The following is a 23,078-nucleotide window of genomic DNA, read 5'->3' as shown; positions in this document are numbered from 1 at the left end:
ATGGCCTGGGAATAGCCCAGATCTTAACCCAATTGAAAATCTATGGAGCCGACTAAAGAAACTTGTTAGTCAGAAGGAAGGAAGGAAGGAAGGAAGGAAGGAAGGAAGGAAGGAAGGAAGGAAGGAAGGAAGGAAGGAAGGAAGGAAATAAGTAGGTAGGTAGGTAGGTAGGAAGGAAGGAAGGAAGGAAGGAAGGAAGGAAGGAAGGAAGGGAGGAAGGAAGGGAGAAAGGTACAGTAGTAGCCAAAATTGTGGAAATCTTTTGGGAAAAGCGTCTTTTTGAGGTTTGATGGCTCATAACACCACTTTTTTTTTTTTTTTTTGAGTTTCAAGATAATCCAATTCCACTGCTGGAATGGCCTGGGAATAGCCCAGATCTTAACCCAATTGAAAATCAATGGAGGCGACTAAAGAAACTTGTTAGTCAGAAGGAAGGAAGGAAGGAAGGAAGGAAGGAAGGAAGGAAGGAAGGAAGGAAGGAAGGAAGGAAGGAAGGAAATAAGTAGGTAGGTAGGTAGGTAGGAAGGAAGGAAGGAAGGAAGGAAGGAAGGAAGGAAGGAAGGAAGGGAGGAAGGAAGGGAGAAAGGTACAGTAGTAGCCAAAATTGTGGAAATCTTTTGGAAAGAGAGTATTTTTGAGGTTTGATGGCTCATAACACCACTTTTTTTTTTTTTTTTTTTTTTTTTGAGTTTCAAGATAATCCAATTCCACTGCTGGAATGGCCTGGGAATAGCCCAGATCTTAACCCAATTGAAAATCTATGGAGCCGACTAAAGAAACTTGTTAGTCAGAAGGAAGGAAGGGAGGGAGGGAGGGAGGGAGGGAGGGAGGAAGTTACAGTAGTGGCCAAAATTGTGGAAACCTTTTGGGAAAAGTGTATTTTTGAGGTTTAATGGCTCATAACACCACTTTTTTTTTTTGAGTTTCAAGATAATCCTTTTAAAAATACAATACTTTACATATGTACATACTAACGTACACAAATCTGTGCCTATACCACTAATACAATCCATTTCATTTCCCTCTCTTTTCTTTTAATGTGAATAATGTGAATAAAATAGGAATCATACAGAGTCAGCTACATGGACTCTAAAGGACCCTCTCTATTCACATTATTATAAGGGAAAAACATGCTTAGCCACATGAACTCTAAAAGACCCTCTCTATTCCTATTATTTTAAGAAAGAAATGTGCTAGTTTGGAAGAACAATACTTGTTTGGAAGATTACACTAAGTCAGATAAATTACATCCTGGGTAATATATATATATCTTCTGAAGAACCTGGTCGTCAAGAATGTAAGGACATCCATATGGAACCAAGGAAGACATAAATCTATGCATCAGCAATCACAGAACTAATAAAGGATGTTTAGCTATGATAATCTTATGAACTAGAAAATAATATAGGAATTTAGTAATTAGGAAATGTCAATTATCTTATAATGGATGTATGTTAACCATATATGGAAAACTGCTGTGCCAGCAAAGTCCTTTGTCTTGGATATGTATAAAAGCAGTCCTACCAGGGCTCTTTCCTTGTTCAGATAGCAAGAACCAATCTGCCTCTGAACCTTGCGCAATAAAAACTGTCTCTGGCTGACCCAGGAATGTTGTTTGGTCCCATCATTCCATATCACTTTCACCCAATTATATCATAAATTCCAACATTTGTAATAATCAGAATCTTTTTGGTTCATAAGTAATTTTGTTAACCGGATATAATATAGAGCTGAAACCAGAGATTTTTTTTATTAGGAATGAAACCAGACAAAATAACTAAGGAAAAATGGTATTTGATTCTCCACATCACTACTGCAGCTAGGATACTATACGCGCAAGAATGGAAAAACGAATTAATACCCACAGAAAATAAATTGATTTGGAGTTTCAAGATAATCCTATTCCACTGCTGGAACGGCCTGGGAATAGCCCAGATCTTAACCCAATTGAAAATCTATGGATTTTCCGACTAAAGAAACTGGTTAGACAGAAGCGACTCAGCAGTAAAACCCAGTTAACAGAAGCCATCCTTCGATCTTGGTTTCACATTAGAACAGCTGCAGAACTAAAAGACTTGGTTCACTCCATGGGAAGACGTTGTAAGGCCGTCATTCATGCTAAATCACTTAGAAAGTGGTTTAAAGCAGTATATAAGTCTAAATGCTATATCTGTCTGTCTACCTATCTATGTCTCAGGAGGGGCAAGTGAATGCATGTATGTATATGTGTATGTACCCAGCGGTGAAATCTAAAATTTGTTACTACCGGTTCTGTGGGCGTGGCTTGGTGGTGGTGGGGTAATGTGACTGGGTGGGCGTGGCTAATTTTTTTTTTTTTTTACTTTTAAAACCATTTTTTCTACAACCTCTTCAGCGAAGAGGTTGTAAAAAAAATGCTTTCAAAAGGCTCTGACGATCCCAGCTGAGTTGCCTGATCGGCAGAGACTTTTTTTCTTTTAAATGCCTCTGACGATCCCAGCAACTCAGCTTGGATCGTCAGAGGCATTTAAAAGATAAAAAGGGGTTTTTTTCTTTTAAAAGCCTTTGAGGATCCCAGCTGAGCCGCACAATCATCAGAGGCTTTTTTTTTTTTTTTTTACTTTTAAAAGCATTTTTTTGGCTGAAGAGGTTGTAGATAAAATGCTTTTAAAAGTAAAAAAAAAAAAAAAGCCTCTGATGATTGTGCGGCTCAGCTGGGCATGGGGGGAGGGCAGGGATTTTTGCTACCGGTTCTCCAAACCACCTGCCATCATCGCTACCGGATCGGGCGATCCGGTCCAAACCGGCAGCATTTCACCCCTGTATGTACCGTGTTTCTTCAAAAATATGACCGGGTCTTTTCTTTTGACCCCCCAGAAAATGGCTAGGCCTTCTTTTTGGGGGTGTCTTAATTTTTCCCCCATGCGTCTGACCTGGCCACCGGGCCACTTCTTTTACGGCCGACAAGAGCAAGCGACGCAAGCCACACGCCTCGCGCACTAGGGGTGAAATGCTCCTGGTGTCAAGCCTGATATCAGCTCAACACATTTGTCAGCGGGAGAGGCATCTAAGTTTGGATCCTGGTTTGGATCGGATCGGGTGATCCAGTAGCGATTGTGGCAGGTGTTTTGGAGAACCGGTAGTGATGGCAGCATAAGCCTCTGCTGACCCACCCGGGTGTCATTACTTCCTGGTTTTAACCAGGAAGTAATGTGTTTTTTACTCTCTGTGCATGTGCAGAAAGTTTTACGCATGTGCAGAGGATCTGCCGCACATGTGACACGCAGGTGGCACGAGCACTTCCGAACCGGTAAGGAAGGTAGATTTCACCCGTCACACACCCTTGCCTACCTGTAACAGTCGCTCCAGCTACCGGTAACCGTCCACCCAAAAAAGCCTGCCGTCATTCACTCCGGCAAGCCTGGCCGTGCCTGTGCTTAAATAGGGCCAAATTTTGGGGGTAGGGCTTAATTTTAACACAAGCGCAAAAAACAGTGCTGGGCCTTCTTTTTGGGGTGGGTCGTGTTTTAGGAGAAACACAGTATATGTATATGTGTGTATATGCAAAAAATTAAAATCTCAGGTGTTTTCCCGCGTCATGTTAAATAAATAATGTCATTTTAAACATTTTAACTAACTTATTTAACATGATGCGGGAAAACACCCGAGATTTTAATTTTTTGCATGTACACACCCGCAAAAACTTAAGAAGACACATATGTGTGTATGTGTATACATGTGTATATGTATATATATGTGTATAAAGGTAAAGATTCCCCTCACACATATGTGCTAGTCGTTCCCGACTCTAGGGGGCGGTGCTCATCTCCGTTTCAAAGCCGAAGAGCCAGCGCTGTCCGAAGATATTTCTGTGGTCATGAGGCCGGCATGACTCAACGCCAAAGGCGCATGGAACACTGTTCCCTTCCCACCAAAGGTGGTCCCTATTTTTCTACTTGCATTTTTTTACGTGCTTTTGAACTGCTAGGTTAGCCACTGAGCCACTGCGTCCCTTATATATGTGTATATGTAATATATATATATATATATATATATATATATATATATATATATATATAAATTTAGCAGTGGCTCGCCTAGACCTTAGCTCAGTGCTTAGCTCAGAGAGCTCCATGGTCAGCCTTGAAGAGGGATGAGGTCTTTTGCAACAGGCTCTCTCCAGCACCATAAAATTCATCCCATTTATGACCATTTAGGCTTTTGCAAAATATGCATCTCTTTCACCCTGCATTCTTGGAGCAGTTCAAGGAGAACCACAATGACCTTCGTGGAGCAACGAAACTGGAGGTTTTCAACTCAGGGAAGGAAAAATAGCCACTTCTGGAAAAAAAAACCTCACCAAGCATGGAAAAACAAGCTGCTGTATTTACTCAAGGCAGGCGAGGCCAATGTTAGGAGCCGGGGAAGATTTGGCACAGCCGGAGGGCTCTTGTCGGCTGAAACTTGATTACAGGCTCCGCTGAGGACCAACCACCAGAGAACAACCGGAGAATCCAAGAAAAACAAGAAAAGAGGAAATTAGCCTGGAGAACCAGCCACGTTTCATGTGGCTGGACGTGGCACCCAGTGGCATTGCCAAGATTCTCCTCTCTGTGGCGCTCAACTCGGGTTTCTCCCAGGAGGGACGACCAGATTCCAAGCGATCCTCCTGCTCTCCCACGTTTTGAGACCAAAGGAATATTTTTCCTTTTAAAAATATTCCTCTGTGGGCAGGGCAGCAAAAGTTATTCAGGTTCTTAAACGCCCTGCAAATTTGCACGCGTCATCACAACTTCTCTTTGGAAGAGAATATATTCTCTCTCTGGGCACAATGAGAATATACACTATTCTCTCCATTACTCTACAGCAGGGATCCCCAAACTTGGCAGCTTTAAGACTTGTGGACTTCAACTCCCAGAATTCTCCAGCCAGCGGAGAATTCTGGGAGTTGAAGTCCACAAGTCTTAAAGCAGCCAAGTTTGAAGACCTCTGCTCTACAGGATTGTTGAAGCACTTGGAGGTTTATCTGTGTCCTCAGCATCACCAGAGTTAGTGCTCCAGGTTCCTGTAGTCTGCAATTTTTCCTCTGGATATCCATTTCTACTTTTAGCTACACAATTTGGGATGTGTTCTGTCCCCAACCCCACGCGCGCACACCAACAGACGTTCAGGAGTTAAAGACCAAACCAGCCGGCAAAATCCTTTTCCTTATGATAACGGAACTTGGCAACAACCTAGTGGCTGCCTAGTTTATTATTTACAAAGAGGAGAGATAACTTCTCCCCACTTCTGATACATCAAAGGAAAGCAGCTCAATAATTACAGAATTAATCAAGTCCAGAGATACTCCAGCAAAGTCTTAAAGCAAAAGTCCGGCAATGCAGAATGGCGTGGAAGCTTTCAGCTTTGTTCGTCACAAGGTTTGACTGGCCACCACGCTCCCTTTTATATCCTGTGGGGTGTGGTCCAGTGACTCAGCCTAATCTCGGGCACGCCCTTTCTTCTGTTGCACGCACTTATCTCTGCGACGCTGGCGTGGATCCAGCCAAGACTCATTATCCTCATCACTGTCCATCTGTGGCTGCGTGGACGTGCTTGGCCCCGGCCCTATCTCTTGCCCTTTGGCGGACACCGAAGGCATTGCCAGAGAGGAGGGTCCTGAAGAGGGAGGCCTTGCCAACTCCTCCCCTTCACTCTCGGAGTCCTCTTCTGATGATGACACAGGCTCCGGTTACGGGGGCCACAACAGGATGAACACCCTTTAACTAGTGTGGGAGTAGGAATAGATTTCCAGAGAAAAAAAATTGTAGACTACAGGAACCAGGAGCACCACTCTGGAGACCCGGAGGACACAAATAAACCTCCAAGTGGCCTCAATGACCCTTAGAAAGGATGCAAATGACCAGCTGTCTGCAAGGAATATAAATCCTTCCATTCCCCACCGTCCAGTGAGAGCTGAAGAAGCTTCTTGGATGAGAAGTGAAACATCTTCAAAGAAAACCCAGAAAGTCCAGATGCCTCTTGAAATAAAGCACCTTTGGGAGAACCATGACTTGGAGGACAGAGAATCTCCACAGAAATTTCTCTTGAGAATGTTGCCATGCTAGTCAGCCATGAACCCCAAATCCAAAGGCAGATCCTATAAAAAGTTTTTAGTTCTGTGTGCAAACAGAGACTGCATTGGGCAACACAACAAAGGGCCTGGTGGCTCAGCAGACTGATAGCATTGTGATTAACACCAGCTGCCTGCAATTACTGCAGGTTCGAATCTCGCCAAGGCTCAAGGTTGACTCAGCCTTCCATCCTTTCTAAGGTAGGTAAAATGAGGACCCAGTTTGTGGGGGCAATAAGCTGACTTTGTATGAATATACAAAAGTATGAAGGCTATTGCTTAATGCACTGTAAACCGCCCTGAGTCTCCGGAGAAGGGCGGCATAGAAATCAAATTAAAAAAAAAAAAACATCCCTGACTTGTGGGTAAATCCCACACCACACTCAACCCACCTTATCGAAGGAGAACTGCTACAGTGGCACGACGTGCCATGCCCAAAGTTATAAACCAGATGTCGCCCTAGCGTAATGACCTGCTTCGCATTTACACAGGAAAGGGGTGCATTCCCATAGCCCACTCCCATTTTAGCATACAGGAATCCTCTCAATTCCTGGCAAATAGATGAGGAAGAAATGGAGGTAGTGACAGATTTTATTTTCCTGGGCTCCAAGATCACTGCAGATGGGGACTGCAGCCAAGAAGTTAAAAGATGCTTGCTCCTGGGGAGGAAAGCCATAACAAAGTTAGACAGCATCCTAAAAAGCAGAGACATCACCCTGCCCTCAAAAGAGTGTATAGTGAAGACTATGGTTTTCCCAGTTGCAATGGATGGCTGTGAAAGTTGGACCATACGGAAAGCTGAGCACCAAAGAATTGAGGCCTTTGAACGATGGTGCTGGAGAAGACTCCTGCGAGTCCCTTGGACTGCAAGGCGACCCAACCGGTCAGTCCTAGAGGAGATCAACCCTGACTGCTCTTTAGAAGGCCAGATCCTGAAGAGGAAACTCAAATGCTTTGGCCACCTAATGAGAAGGAAGGAAGGACTCCCTGGAGAAGAGCCTAATGCTGGGAACGATGGAGGGCAAAAGAAGAAGGGGACGGCAGAGAAGGAGGTGGCTGGATGGAGTCACTGAAGCAGTCGGCGTGAGCTTAAATGGACTCCAGAGGATGGGAGAAGACAGGAAGGCCTGGAGGAACATTGTCCATGGGGTCGCGATGGGTCGGACACGACTTTGCAACTAACAACAACAAAAATGAGCCCTGGTGGCGCAGCAGACTAAAGCACTGTTATTAACACCAGCTGCCTGCAATTACTGCAAGTTCAAATCTCACCAGGCTCAAGGTTGACTCAGCCTTCCATCCTTTCTAAGGTAGGTAAAATGAGGACCCAGATTGTGGGGGCAATAAACTGACTTTGTATAAATATACAAAAGGATGAAGGCTATTGCTTAACGCATTGTAAGCTGCCCTGAGTCTCCGGAGAAGGGCGGCATATAAATCAAATTAAAAAAAAAACACCTTAAGGAAAAGAGGTGCTGTAATAATACAAAAATGAGGCCACCCTGGCTTCCTCCAACAGTGCAGTACTACAACGTCCATGGTCCTCCTTTAGATCACCGATTCAAAAACAGCACTGGGACATCCAGGCAGGCTGCATCTGATGGGAACTGTAGTCCAGAAGTACAATTAGTTTGCCCCACACAGCCTCCTTTATCTGCTGCCTTCCAGCGAGGCTGGATTATAATACCCATCCTCCTCTACTCTGCACTGCTCTCCAAGTATTACTCACAAGTAAGCCACTGCAGGAACTAACAAGGAACCAGATCCAATTTGGGCAGCCGCTTTGGATGGCCGGTTGCTCCAGGGATCAAAAATATACAACATTCCAGTTGGGAGCCAGGGACAATTCTTGGTCATTTCAGTGTGGTTAGAAATGAGACAAATGTCTGTTTTTTTAGGCCTTTTTTTGGGTCTTCAGATATATAATTTTTTTTTCCTTGGAGTGGGGGGCAACTGATGATATTTTAAACCTCTGGCTCAGGACAAGTGCTGAATTACAGTTCCCATTATCCCCTGCTGGGCTGCAAAACCTTTCCTTTCGCAACCCCGGAGAGGATTTTGAGTCAACAACGCTGCCGTCCTTTCCTCAAATACCACCAGAGTTCTATAAACCCTTCACCCCCACTTTCCTTCCAACAAGCCAACATATCAGGGTTTCCTCCTGAGGTGCGACTCCAACATACTTCGATAGCTTCAATACAGCCTCAGTTCAAAACCATGTGGTTTCCTTCGAATTGCAGGGAAATGGTTTTGCCACAGCTTTCCTCTCAGATATATATGTGCTAGTCATTCCTGACTCTAGGGGGAGTGCTCATCTCCGTTTCAAAGCCGAAGAGCCAGCACTGCCCGAAGACGTCTCCGTGGTCACGTGGCCGGCATGACTCAACACCAAAGGCGCACGGAACGCTGTTCCCTTCCCACCAAAGGTGGTTCCTATTTTCCTACTTGCATTTTTTACGTGCTTTCGAACTGCTAGGTTGGCAGAAGCTGGGACAAGTCACGGGAGCTCACCCCGTTACGCGGCACCAGGGATTCGAACCGTTGAATTGCCGACCTTTCGATCGACAAGCTCAGCCAGTCTTAGCCACTGAGCCACCCCGTCCCCCTGATAAATATGAAGCAAGTCCAAATTTCAATATTGTCATATTTTTGCTGGAAATGTCCTTTACATTCAGACGCTCAAAGCTGGTTAAGAGCCTCGAACATAGAGGTAATCCTTGATTTACAACGGTTCATTTAGTGAAGTTATAATGACACTGAAAAAAGTGACTTATGACCGTTTTTCACACTTATGACGATTGCAAGCATCCCCATGGTCCCATGATTAAAATTCAGACGCTCATCAACGGACTCATATTTATGACGGTTGCAGTGTCCCATGATCACCTTTTGCGACCTTCTAACAAGCCAAGTCAAAGGGAAGCCAGATTCGCTTAACAACCATGTTCCTAACTTAACAACTGCAACTTAACAACTGTGGCAAGGAAAGCCGTACAATGGGGTAAAACTTAATTAACAAATGTCTCGTTTAGCAACATAAATTTTGGGCTCAATTGTGGCCGAGCACACAATTGTTAAGCCGAGCACTGCTGGATTGTATCAAGGCAGTTCCACCATCCCAGTCTAAAGGTTCTCAGAATCCCTTGAACCACTTTGGCCTAGGAGAGTGTATGCAATCCTAGGCTAAATGAATAGAGGGATAGAATCAAGATCATGCAACATTTTTAGTACCGCTTACAAAGTTTTAGTAAAACCACACTTGGAACACTGCATCTGGGCACCACAATACGTCTCGGTTGGACTACTGTAACGCCCTCTACATGGGGCTGCCCTTGGGATGCACCCAGAGACTACAGTTAGTCCAGAATGCGGCCGCGCGGGTTGTTACGGGGGCTTCTCGGTACTCCCGTGTGACACCTCTCCTGCGGGAGCTGCACCAGCTGCCGGTGGCTCTCCGGGTTCGTTTCAAGGTGCTGGTGCTCACCTATAAAGCCCTACATGGCTTAGGCCCAGGGTATCTGCAGGATCATCTCCTGCCTTCCTCCCATCGTCCAGTGCGCTCACACAGAGCGGGCCTCCTCAGGGTGCCACAATGTCGGCTGGCGGCCCTCAGGGAGAGAACGTTCTCTGTGGGAGCACCGACCCTCTGGAATGGGCTGCCCACCGGCCTCAGGGCAGCCCCGGACCTCCTCTCCTTCTGCCGCGAATTGAAGACGTGGCTTTTTCACCAAATAGGATGAATCCGTAGGGGTGACTTCCAAATAATTTTAATAATTTTTTAATTGATTTTAATTTAATTTTAAACTGATTTTAAATTGCTTATGTAATTCTTTGTTTTGTTTTGTAAGCCGCCCTGAGTCCTACGGGAGAAGGGGGGCATATAAATTACATAAATAAATAAATAAATAAATAAATAAATAAATAAATAAATAAATAAATAACGGTTGGGGGATTTGAGTCTGACTAGTCAAAAAGAAAAGAAGAATTAGGGGTGACATATTCCAGTATTTGAAGGGCTGCCCCAAAGAAGAGGGAGTCAAATTATTCTCCAAAGCACCAGAAGGCAGGACAAGAAGCAACAGATGGAAATGAATCAAGGAGAGAAACAACCTGGAAATTAAGGAGAAATTTTCTGACAGTGAGAACAATTAACCAGTGGAACAGGTTGCCTCCAGATGTTAGAGGTGTTCCATCCCTGAAGACTTTTAAGAAGAGATTGTCTGAAATGGTATAGAGTTTCCTGCCTGAGCAGAGGGTCAGACTAGAAGACCTCCAAGGACCCTTCCAACTCCGCTATTCTATATTCTAAAACCCAGCTGTGCATCGCCAGGAAATATTCGCCCCATCCTCTGGGCCTGCAACCTTAAACACTCAAAGAGCCATTTGGACTCCTTTCCCACAGAAAAAAAAAACACCGGGAGTCACAAAAACCCTTCCCGTGACTGACTATTTCTTGAGCGGCCACAAAAGTAGCATAGTAGTTGAATTAAATGTTCTCTTTTCTTCTGAAACTTTTCTTTTCTTGGATTTATCCATGGTTGGCCTACCGGGGGGGTTGAAAAGCTCAATAAATTGCGTGCCGGCGGGTGTCGCACATTGGCGGTTGTGATGTATAGTTTGAGTGACAGGGAGCCGCAGCAGAGGGGTGAAAGAGCCACATGCGGCTCCAGAGCTGCAGGTTGCTGACCTCTGCTCTGGGCAATGCCAGCCTGAGACGCACCCAGCTTGCTAAAACTGCTACCGAAATGCTGAGAAAAAACAGGATGCCTTAACATTAGCTTGCAAAAGTGGCCCGTTAAATCAGTTTACGACTCAGGTAGGATTCTGCAAAAGGGACGGAGGGGATCCCACCAAAGCTGGGCTGGATTGAGGCTGGCCAAACTCAACCTTCCTCCTCCCAAATAGACACCGAAAGCCCAAGGGAAGGCAAGAATCTCTGGTCCTGCCTCCACCCTTTTTCTGGCCAGGGTCCCTTTTGGGTGAGCTTTAAAAGATTGAGTTGGAAGGGACCTTGGAGGTCATCTAGTCCAACCCCCCGTCCAAGCAAACCCTGACACCCAGTCAACAAAGCCATCAGGTCCAAGCCCAGCAAGCCACAGACTGGGACTCTGGCAAACGACTGGGGGAATCCCCTCCGCCCCATATCCCACGCTTCCATCCTCCCCAGCCCCCACCCCATGTCCCGTCTGAGTAAGGAACCCCACCGCCTGGCCTGGTCTGGATCCTGCAGGTGTTCAGCTGGGCATCGTTCAGGACAGCTGGCATAGAGGCAGGTGGGACCCCATAAGAGTGACCAGCCTGGCCTCTCCTCTCCCCCTCCAGACCTCTACGTGTCCACTACTCTAACGCTCTCTACATGGGGCTCCCCTTGAGGAGCACCCGGAGGCTCCAACTGGCGCAGAGTGCAGCCGCGCGGGTGGTTATGGGAGCAACATGGCGCTCCCGTGTGACACCTCTCCTGCGCGAGCTGCACTGGCTCCCGGTGGTCTTCCGAGTGCGCTTCAAGGTTTTGGTCACCACCTTTAGAGCGCTCCATGGCTTAGGGCCTGGTTATTTACGGGACCGCCTGCTACCACCAATAGCCTCCCACCGACCAGTATGCTCTCATAGAGAGGGGCTCCTCCGGGTGCCGTCAGCCAAACAGTGTCGACTGGCAGCCCCCAGGGGAAGGGCCTTCTCTGTGGGGGCACCCACTATCTGGAACGAGCTCCCCTTGGAGATACGGAGGATCCCGGATCTACGCACTTTCCACCGTGCTCTTAAGACCCTCCTATTCCAGCAAGCCGGCCTGGCCTAATTTTCTCCCCTGTTTTAAAATTCTTTTAAATCGAAATTTTAATCTGTTTTAAATTATTGGGATTTTTTAATTGTCTCGGGCTAAATTATTTAATCTGGTTTTAATTATGTTTTTTAACTTTTGTATCTATGTATTTTATTTTGTGCCTGTTCACCGCCCTGAGACCTTCGGGAGTAGGGCGGTATATAAATCTAATAAAAGAAACCAGTGGTGGGTTCCTCCCGGTTCGGTCCGGTTCGGCCGAACCAGTAGCGATGATGAAATGACGTCACCGAACCGGTTCTCCCCCCACCCACCCACCAACGTTATTCTTACCTTTTATTTGGTCCCACCCCCAATCTATTGCTGCCTCCTGAGTCCCAGCTGATGGCTAGAGGGAAAAAAACTGTTTAAACTCTTGCCGCGGGGCTTCAAAGGGCCGCCCTACAGCTGATCAGTGTTAAAAGCAAACAAATGAGTCGGGTCGTAAATGCGAGGACTGGTCGTAAGTGCGAGGACCTTCCAGAAATGACTCTGACCAGCTAGCCATGCCCACCTAGTCACATGACCTCCAAGCCACACCCACAAAATAAGCCACGCCCACAGAACTGTAGTAAAAAAATCTAGAACCCACCCCTGAAACAAACAAACATAAAACAAACCTGGATAGCAGGCATCTGGTGCTTGCTCCCCACCCCCGGGAGGGGCTCCTGGCTGGCCATCCGCACTGCCTGTGATGCCCAGGAGAGTGGGGGGGTTTGCCTGGCCTTGCCCCTGACTGATGTCCCCCCACCCTTCAGAGAAGAGGCTGCCCGGGTTGGCTGGGGAGGGGGCTGCGGATGGGGGGGATGCCTGCCTTGCTCTCCTCCAGCCACATTACGGGTGTGGACTCCCTTCAAGCCCTCGTTGTCTCTCCCCTTCCTCCGCCACCTTCATGAGGGCTTGAAACTTGTCAACCAGCTGCAAAAATCCGTTCAGCCGGTTGGGGCTGCTGGACTGGGCTTGCAAGAAGGACAGCAAAACCTCCTGCCTCCTCCAGCTGTACATGAAGATTGTGGGAAAAAAGCCACAGGTGGAACTGACTACAAATGGTTTTCCTTTGCCTCTTTCCTGGGGCTCTGAGGGAGTGGCTGGCCCAAGGTCGCCCAGCTGGCTTTGTGCCCAACTCAGGGTCCCTCCCTGATGTCTTAACCATTTATGCCAACCTGGCTCTCTGGTCATATCCCTCCAAGCCACTTAATTAACCAGGTTACTTCAGCCATGGCCGTTTGCATAAATTGTAACCATGGTTTGTTGAGCCTGTGAAGAGTCAGCCAATTTGTGGGAAATCCGAAGCACGTTCGTTCAGCGAAGACCAGCTCATCCCTGAAATAAGTCAGGAACATTTTTCTTCCTGCAAGCACCACGTTCACACAACAAACCTTGGTAGTACAGTGGTCTAAGGCACCCTGCTATTAAGCTGGTTATTAAGACCAGCTGCCTGCAATTACTGCAGGTTCGAATCTCGCCAAGGCTCAAGGTTGACTCAGCCTTCCATCCTTTCTAAGGTAGGTAAAATGAGGACCTGGATTGTGGGGGCAATAAGCTGACTTTGTATAAATATACAAAAGAATGAAGGCTGTTGCTGAGCACATTGTAAGCCACCCTGAGTCTCTGGAGAAGGGCGGCATATAAATCAAATTAAAAAAAAAAGAAAAAAAAGAGAAAGAAAGAGAAAGAAGGAAGGAAGGAAGGAAGGAAAGAAAGAAAGAAAGAAAGAAAGAAAGAAAGAAAGAAAGAAAGAAAGAAAGAAAGAAAGAAAGAAAGAAAGAAAGAAAAGCTGACTTTGTATAAATATACAAAAGAATGAAGGCTGTTGCTGAGCACATTGTAAGCCGCCCTGAGTCTCCGGAGAAGGGCGGCATATAAATCAAATTTAAAAAAAAAATAAAAAAAATAAAAAACCAGGCTAGGAAATGCACCGTTTTTTGCTAAACCTGGTTAGGCTCTTTTGCACCGGAGTAGGTTTGTGCAACCCCCAACCCAACCCACTTCCCAAAAGTGGGTTTAATTCCCCACCCTGATTAAGAACGCAACGTTGTTCCCCTGGTTAGGTTCATTCAACTCAACTCTTAAATTGTGGGCAATGCCAGCTTGAGAGGTTGCCCAGATTGTTTAAAGCCACTAGAGGAATGCCTGGATGCTGTGAAGGGGGCCCATTCGGTCAGATTATATACACCACACACGGCCCAGGAAAGAGGCTCCCTTCTTCGCAATCCAAGTTAAGGAGACCCCCCCCCCAAACCTACATGACCCATGCCATGATGGTTAAAGAAGCTTGGCTCACCCTGCTCAATTCTGTAGGTGGGGTGAGGGGAGAGAAGCATTACCTCCCCCAAAGAGAAGAAATGCTTGCGCTGCTTTAGCGCCTGCTTCACACAACCCCTTAAACCACGATGGAGGAAATCTGGCAAGCCAGTCGCGGATGAGGGCTCCCCCCCCAGCCCCATTTCCTCTGCCCTAAAGGGATCCCTCCCTCGGGATGCCTCAATGCCCAGGAAAGGAGGTGCCAGCACTGGTGTGGCTCAAGCCCACTCCCCTCAATTCCCTCCCGTGCCTCACCTGGATTGCAGGCGCCCGCTTGCTGCCCCCCAGAAGGGCTCCTGCCCGTCCATCCGCCCTGCCAGGGTGAAGGCTGGTCTGAGTGGGGCTCCCCCTCATCCCTGACGTCAGAGCCCCTCCCCTGCCCCGCCTCTGCCTCCGAGGAGAGGCTTGGCCAGATCAGCTGTTTGAAGGGGAGGGGGTGTCTGCCTTGCCTTCCTTCCTTCCTTCCCTCCTCCCCTGCCTTCATGAGGACTTGAAACTCATCCTTGCCCAAGATCGAGGCTTTCCTGCTGCCTCGCAGGAAAGCTGCAAACAGCTGCAAAACAGCCACTCAGCCAAGTCGGAATTGTTTGGCCTGGAGAGGCTACAGGTGGAGGCGACCTGGAGACCCTGGCAATTTGGGGAGGGGGTTGCCACTGCATCCTTCCTAAGCGCTCGGACAGGATGGACCCAGGGGTTTGATGCAGGGCCCGTCGTAACAGCATGATGGGCCCCGCCGGGCAGCGTATTGGGGCCCCTACACAATGACTCACAGGCATAGAAAATGTAAACGGTCGATAACATTAAATCAATATTGGCACGTATTAATTTTAAAATGCAATAAAATGTAATATAGGTTGCAGTGTTTATATGATACAAGGTGCATTGAAGGGTTAACCTACACCGATGAGTATGGGGCAGTGGTGGAATTCAATTTTTTTTTTTACTACCGGTTCTGTGCGGGTGGTGTGGCTTCATGGGCATGGCAGGGGAAGGATACTGCAAAATCTCCATTCCCTCCCCACTCCTGGGGGAAGGATATTGCAAAATCTCCATTCCCTCCCCACTCCTGGGGGAAGGATACTGCAAAATCCCCATTGCCTCCCCACTCCAGAGGAAGGATACCGCAAAATCTCCATTCCCACCCCACTCCAGGGGAAGGATACTGCATAATCCCCATTCCCTCCCCACTCCTGGGGGAAGGATATTGCAAAATCTCCATTCCCTCCCCACTCCAGGGGAAGGATATTGCAAAATCTCCATTCCCACCCCACTCCAGGGGAAGGATACTGCATAATCCCCATTCCCTCCCCACTCCTGGGGGAAGGATATTGCAAAATCTCCATTCCCTCCCCACTCCTGGGGGAAGGATATTGTAAAATCCCCATTCCCACCCCGCTCCTGGGGGAAGGATACTGCAAAATCCTCATTGCCTCCCCACTCCAGGGGAAGGATACCGCAAAATCTCCATTCCCACCCCACTCCAGGGGAAGGATACTGCATAATCCCCATTCCCTCCCCACTCCTGGGGGAAGGATATTGTAAAATCCCCATTCCCACCCCGCTCCTGGGGGAAGGATACTGCAAAATCCCCATTGCCTCCCCACTCCAGGGGAAGGATACCGCAAAATCTCCATTCCCACCCCACTCCTGGGGGAAGGATATTGCAAAATCTCCATTCCCATTACGCTCCTGAGGGAAGGATATTGCAAAATCTTTATTCCCTCCCCACTCCTGGGGGAAGGATATTGCAAAATCTCCATTCCCACCCCACTCCTGGGGGAAGGATATTACAAAATCTCCATTCCCTCCCCACTCCAGGGGAAGGATATTGCAAAATCTTTATTCCCTCCCCACTCCTGGGGGAAGGATATTGCAAAATCTTCATTCCCACTCCACTCCTGGGGGAAGGATATTGCAAAATCTCCATTCCCACCTCACTCCAGGGGAAGGATACTGCAAAATCCCCATTCCCTCCCCATTCCTGGGGGAAGGATACTGCAAAATCTCCATTCCCACCCCACTCCTGGGAGAAGGATATTACAAAATCTCCATTCCCACCCCACTCCAGGGGAAGGATATTGCAAAATCTCCATTCCCACCCCACTCCTGGGGGAAGGATATTACAAAATCTCCATTCCCTCCCCACTCCAGGGGAAGGATATTGCAAAATCCCCATTCCAACCCCACTCCAGGGGAAGGATACTGCAAAATCTTTATTCCCACCCCACTCCTGGGGGAAGGATATTGCAAAATCCCCATTCCAACCCCACTCCTGGGGGAAGGATATTACAAAATCTCCATTCCCTCCCCACTCCAGGGGCAGGATATTGCAAAATCTCCATTCCCACCCCACTCCAGGGGAAGGATACTGCAAAATCCCCATTCCCATCCGAGTCCTGGAAGAAGGATATTGCAAAATCTTTATTCCCACCGCACTCCTGGGGGAAGGATATTGCAAAATCTCCATTCCCTCTCCACTCCAGGGGAAGGATACTGCCAAATCCCCATTCCCACCCGAGTCCTGGAAGAAGGATATTGCAAAATCTCCATTCCCACCCCACTCCTGGGGAAGGATACTGCAAAATCCCCATTCCCACCCCACTCCTGGGGCCAGCCAGAAGTAGTATTTGCTGGTTCTCCAAACTGCTCAAAATTTCCGCTACCGGTTCTCCAGAACCTGTCAGAACCTGCTGGATTTGACCCTTGGTATGGGGCCCCTATGATCGTGGGGCCAATGAGGCAAGCGCCCATCAGGCCCAGGCGTTAAGACAGCTCTGGTTTGGTGCCCAATTCAAGGACTCCCCAGTTTCTTGCCGGATTCCTTAACCACTACCCCAAGCTGCCTTCCGTGCTACCCCGTTTAACCAGTTCTCACCACTGGTTGTGTGCCACAGGGGCAAGTTTTTTAAACCATGGTTTGTTTGTTTGTTTGCTTTCTGAGGTGGAACTTCCTGGCTCTTGTGTTAAGTGATCTGTGGGGGAACCCCAAAGGACATTATTAGTTCACCGATGACAAGCTGAAGAATGGTTTAAAATTGAAATAAAATTAAAAATTTATTAAAAATAAAATAAAATTGAAATAAAATTGAAATAAGCTGGGAATAAACTTTTACTCCTTTTTTTTTTTTTTTGCATCTGAGCAATCCCAGCCTGTTGCTGACCCTCGCAAAAAAAAAGAGTTAATTAATTCCCCACCCTAATTTAGAACCCAACGTAGTGACCCAATGTAGGGTTTTTTTATTCAACAAACCCTTATTGTTTGACTAAGTGGCTAAGACGCTTGAGCTTGCCGATCAGGAAGGTCGGTGGTTCGAATCCCTAGCTATTTATGTCCCCCGGCCTGGACTGATGGGGTAGTATATTTTAAATTTTTTTAAAAAAACTTTCTTGATTTTTATGTATATTTGTTGTTTTTAACAGTTGCTTGGTCGACTGTCATTGTGAGCCGCCCTGAGTCCTTGGAGATAGGGAGGCATACAAATTTTATAAAATAAATAAATAGTACAGGTCTCCAGCCTGGGCAGGGAGCTTTATTTATCTTTATTTATTTATTTATCTTTATTCCCTCCCCACTCCTGAGGGAAGGATATTGCAAAATCTCCATTCCCACTCCGCTCCTGAGGGAAGGATATTGCAAAATCTCCATTCCCTCCCCACTCCAGGGGAAGGATATTGCAAAATCCCCATTCCAACCCCACTCCAGGGGAAGGATACTGCAAAATCTCCATTTCCAAAGTCCCTTCCAGCTCTTTGTTACTTGCCTCTTGTCTTATTTTTCGCTCAGACTGTAAATTTGGACTCATGCATTTCCATCCCGGATTGGGGTTCCCACAATTGGGGGGGGGGGTTTCCTGGATTATGTGCGGACAATCCCGGTGACCTGCAACACGGATCTGAGCATCCTGACGTCCCCTCGCGGTGGGCAGCACCCACAGAGCCCTTGGGGTGGGGGTGTCGATGAAACCCCCCCCTTTCCTTGAAGACCTCTTTCCCCCTCACATCTGCAGCGTTCCCACCCCAGCAACTCAGCCTCGGCCTAACGCATTCAGACAACCGAGTCGAGTCAAGGTTTGTCTCTTCTCCTCCGGGTTAACTGTTCGTGGAAATGGTCCTGGTTCACCCGGGAAGCTGCTGAATGGAACCCAGCGCGCTTAAACCGTGGTTGGCTTAACTGGATTTACAAAACACAACACAACATAACTGGCTCACCCACAATGTAAAAGCAGCTGTGCTAGACCCAAAATGGCCCCTGCAACAAGCAGGAACCTCACACAGCCACAAAAAGCCCAAAAAACCCACAGTCTGCCTAGTGTGAACAAGGATATGTCTCGATAGTGAGGTGGGTGGCGTATACGTTTAATCAATAAATAAACACCCGAACACTTTTGCGTTGGCTGCTGATTGAAAATAAAGCAGAATTAATTCTTTCAAGACTGTTTCAGAGCCTCGCCAGGTGAATCGGAGCCTCCCACTCAAAATACTACCTTTTGAATGTCTTCGGCAACTTTTACCGACTCCTGTCCTGACCTGATGATAATTGCAGACTGTTAATTATGTTCGAGGATCGTGCCCAATAACTCCATAGACAGGTTCTTGTTAAATCAATTACTGTTTATTAATCATACATCTTATCGTTACAGGTACAAGTCTGGAACTGCAGCAGGACCGCATGGCTGACCCTTAAGTACCCCCGGGGCGTGGCTAAGGTAAGGAGGGGTTATTGGGCTAGGGTGGACCTTGGGGGCTGGCTTGTCCAGCCCCCCTGCTTCTAGCTCTGGATCAGAGGCAAGGCATTTATTCATGACACAGACTACCTCACAGGGCTGTTGTCAATGTTGCAGATGCCCATCAGGCTAAACCACCAATGGGGGTTCAAACTGGCTTAGGCGGGAAGCGAGAAAGAGGCTGTCGTGGTTTGTTCAACAAACTGGGTTTTTTTTAAAAAAAAATAAAGCTATAAGCTACCCAGAATTGCCTTATGAAAATGGGTGGCATGAACAATTTAATAAATAAATAAATAAATATGTGCCAGGTATCAATGTTGCTATTCTGTGGTGGAGCTTTGCATCAGAAAAATGTATTATTTTTCTCTCTCTTTTTTTTGCATACGAAAGCATCTTTTTTAAAACTTTCTATTTTACCTGAGCATCCTGTTCTCTGCTGCATTTTCCCTTGTCTGCTGCCATGGAGACAGCATCCTCTGGTCCATGCAACTGACATCAAAACTGGGGGATTCTGCAGAGTTGTTGGGTTTTTTTGACATTGCCAAGGGTGAGACCTTCTCCTTCAAGCTGCCCCCTTCCCCAGCCCCAGAGGTTCTGTGCCATCTGGAAACCATTCTATTCTACTCTATTCCCTTCCCTTCCTTCTCTTATTCTATCCTGTTCTGTTCTGTTCTGTTCTGTTCTGTTCTGTTCTGTTCCGTTCCGTTCCGTTCCGTTCCGTTCCGTTCCCTTCCTTCTCCTATTCTATTCTATTCTATTCTATTCTATTCTATTCTATTCTATTCTATTCTATTCTACTCTACTCTACTCTATTCCCTTCCCTTCCTTCTCTTATTCTATTCTATTCTATTCTATTCTGTTCTGTTCTGTTCTGTTCTGTTCTGTTCTGTTCTGTTCTGTTCCGTTCTGTTCCGTTCCGTTCCATTCCATTCCTTCTCCTATCCTATTCTATTCTATTCTATTCTATTCTATTCTATTCTATTCTATTCTATTCTATTCTATTCTACTCTACTCTACTCTACTTTACTCTACTCTACTCTACTCTACTCTACTCTACTCTACTCTACTCTATTCCCTTCCCTTCCTTCTCTTATTCTATTCTATTCTGTTCTGTTCTGTTCTGTTCTGTTCTGTTCCGTTCCGTTCCGTTCCCTTCCTTCTCCTATTCTATTCTATTCTATTCTATTCTATTCTATTCTATTCTATTCTATTCTATTCTATTCTATTGTACTCTACTCTACTCTACTCTACTCTACTCTACTCTATTCCCTTCCCTTCCTTCTCTTATTCTATCCTGTTCTGTTCTGTTCTGTTCTGTTCTGTTCCGTTCCGTTCCGTTCCATTCCCTTCCGTTCCCTTCCTTCTCCTATTCTATTCTATTCTATTCTATTCTATTCTATTCTATTCTATTCTACTCTACTCTACTCTACTCTACTTTACTCTACTCTACTCTACTCTACTCTACTCTACTGTACTCTACTCTATTCCCTTCCCTTCCTTCTCTTATTCTATTCTGTTCTGTTCTGTTCTGTTCTGTTCTGTTCTGTTCTGTTCTGTTCTGTTCCCTTCCTTCTCCTATTCTATTCTATTCTATTCTATTCTATTCTATTCTACTCTACTCTACTCTACTCTACTCTATTCCCTTCCCTTCCTTCTCTTATTCTATTCTATTCTGTTCTGTTCTATTCTGTTCTGTTCTGTTCCCTTCCCTTCCATTCCTTCTCCTATTCTATTCTATTCAATTCTATTCCATTCCATTCCATTCCATTCCATTCCATTCCATTCCATTCCTATAATTTATTCTATTCTATTCTATTCTATTCTATTCTATTCTATTCTATTCTACTCTACTCTACTCTACTCTACTCTACTCTACTCTACTCTTCTCCCTTCCCTTCCCTTCCCTTCCCTTCCCTTCCTTCTCTTGTTCTGTTCTGTTCTGTTCTGTTCTGTTCCGTTCCGTTCCGTTCCGTTCCGTTCCGTTCCGTTCCGTTCCGTTCCATTCCATTCCATTCCATTCCATTCTATTCTCCATTCTGTTGTTCCGTTCTATTCTGATTAAACCCACCAGGAGCCACTGAAGGCTGGGCTGCACGAGTTTCCTGTCCTCAACTGTGTAGCGAGGGCACAGAGGGAACTCACTTGGCAGTTCATCCATCCCTGCCAAGTTCCTCCTCCTCCTCTCTGCCAAGCGTCAAAAAAATGCCACTTTCTGGCAAGCCAGGCTCGTGTTTTGTACACACAGCTGCTGGGAGTGAAAAACATTCAAACAGAAGCTTTTTAACTGCCAGCCACCGAAAGGGCCCCTGAAATCTACCATATGTTCTCCCTGGGAAAATGCAACAGAAAGGAAAAAGGAGAATGAACAGCGGTAATTGGGGGCTTGGGGCAAAAGATCCCAGAGGACGCTGTTGCCAATAGCCCTGTGGGTTTTTGCAGGATCTCACAAGGCAACTGCTAGCCGATCCAGGGCACTTCGGTGGTTTGGATCCTAAGCCCCATTCGAGGTCACAGAGGATCTCATTGATATTTCGGAATCTCATTGAGTTGGAGTTACAGAGTGGTACGGCGGCCTAGAAGTGGAGCTTCTCACCTCACAATTGAATCTGTGAGTTCGATCCTAGGTAGAGGCAGATATTTCTCTCTCTGGGCACAAGGAAGAATATGTCTGCTGAACAAAATTCCGCATTGGTGACAGGAAGGGCATCCGGCCATTAAAAATGCTCTGCTGGCTCCATTCAGTTGCCCGGACTCCATCCTGCAAGGGATTATGGGATTGTTAAATGATGATGATGATGATTATTAAGTTGGACTTGTGATTGGGTCATCCTTGATTTCCTAGAAAGCCACCAATTGCAGAGGTCTTCAGTAAGCTCTTTATTTAGCTTAAACTGATCTTTAAATAGCAATAGCAATAGCACTTAGACTTCTGTACCGCTTAATAGTGCTTTTACAGCCCTCTCTAAGATGTTTACAGAGTCAGCCTATTGACCCCAATAATCTGGGTCCTTATTTTACCCACCTTGGAAGGATGGAAGGCTGAGTCAACCTTGAGCCGGTGAGATTTGAACTGTCGAACTGCAGGTAGCAGTTAGCTGAAGTAGCTTGCAGTACTGCACTCTAATCAGTGTGACACCTCGGCTCTTATCCAGAGTGTTATTTTAGGCTTGACAGCATCTTCTGTACCATAGACTTCAGTAGTTCAAAACAATGGAGGAAGGATTGAAGTGAGAATAGAATAGAATAGAATAGAATAGAATAGAATAGAATAGAATAGAATAGAATAGAATAGAATAGAATAGAATAGAAAATAGAAAATAGAAAATAGAAAATAGAAAATAGAAAATAGAAAATAGAATAGGAATAGGATAGAAAATAGAAAATAGAAAATAGAAAATAGAAAATAGAATAGAATAGAATAGAATAGAATAGAATAGAATAGAATAGAAATAGAAAATAAAAAATAGAAAATAATAGAATAGAATAGAATAGAATAGAATAGAATAGAATAGAATAGAATAGAATAGAATAGATATAGAAATAGAAAATAGAAAATAGAAAATAGAAAATAGAAAATAGAAAATAGAATAGGATAGAAAATAGAAAATAGAAAATTAGAATAGAATAGAATAGAATAGAATAGAATAGAATAGAATAGAATAGAAAATAGAAAATAGAAAATAGAAAATAGAAAACAGAAAACAGAAAACAGAAATAGAAAATAGAAAATAGAAAATAGAATAGAATAGAATAGAAATAGAAAATAGAAAATAAAAATAGAAAATAGAAAATAGAGAATAGAATAGAATAGAATAGAATAGAATAGAATAGAAATAGAAATAGAAATAGAAAATAGAATAGAATAGAATAGAATAGAATAGAATAGAATAGGAATAGGAATAGAAATAGAAATAGAAATAGAAATAGAAATAGAAATAGAAATAGAAATAGAAATAGAAATAGAAATAGAAAATAGAAAATAGAAAATAGGCTAATTTTGCAGATTTGTTTGACCTCTGTGGGTTCCAATTTGGGGGGCTATTTTGGATTATTTTTAAAGCACTGTACAGATAGTCCTTGCCTACAACTATTTGCTTAGTGACTTAATGAGTGAGTTAGTGAGTTATAGCAGCACTGAAAA

General features: G+C 45.5%; 1 protein-coding gene across 1 annotated transcript in view; it reads right to left on the bottom strand.

Moving 5' to 3' along the window:
- Positions 1 to 14,521, bottom strand: part of GPSM1 (G protein signaling modulator 1) — a 137,729-nt gene extending 123,208 nt beyond the window's left edge. Inside the window, exon 1 of the mRNA XM_070955529.1 lies at positions 14,469 to 14,521. Coding sequence (XP_070811630.1) covers positions 14,469 to 14,521 — 53 coding nt within the window. The remainder of the gene's footprint in view (positions 1 to 14,468) is intronic.
- Positions 14,522 to 23,078: the final 8,557 nt, after the last annotated feature.

The sequence above is a fragment of the Pituophis catenifer genome, unplaced genomic scaffold (assembly GCF_029215685.1).
Source record: "Pituophis catenifer annectens isolate HBS135680 unplaced genomic scaffold, rPitCat1.0.hap2 SCAF_17, whole genome shotgun sequence".
Taxonomy (NCBI): Eukaryota; Metazoa; Chordata; class Lepidosauria; order Squamata; family Colubridae; genus Pituophis; species Pituophis catenifer.
This window is presented reverse-complemented; position numbering and strand designations above follow the sequence as displayed.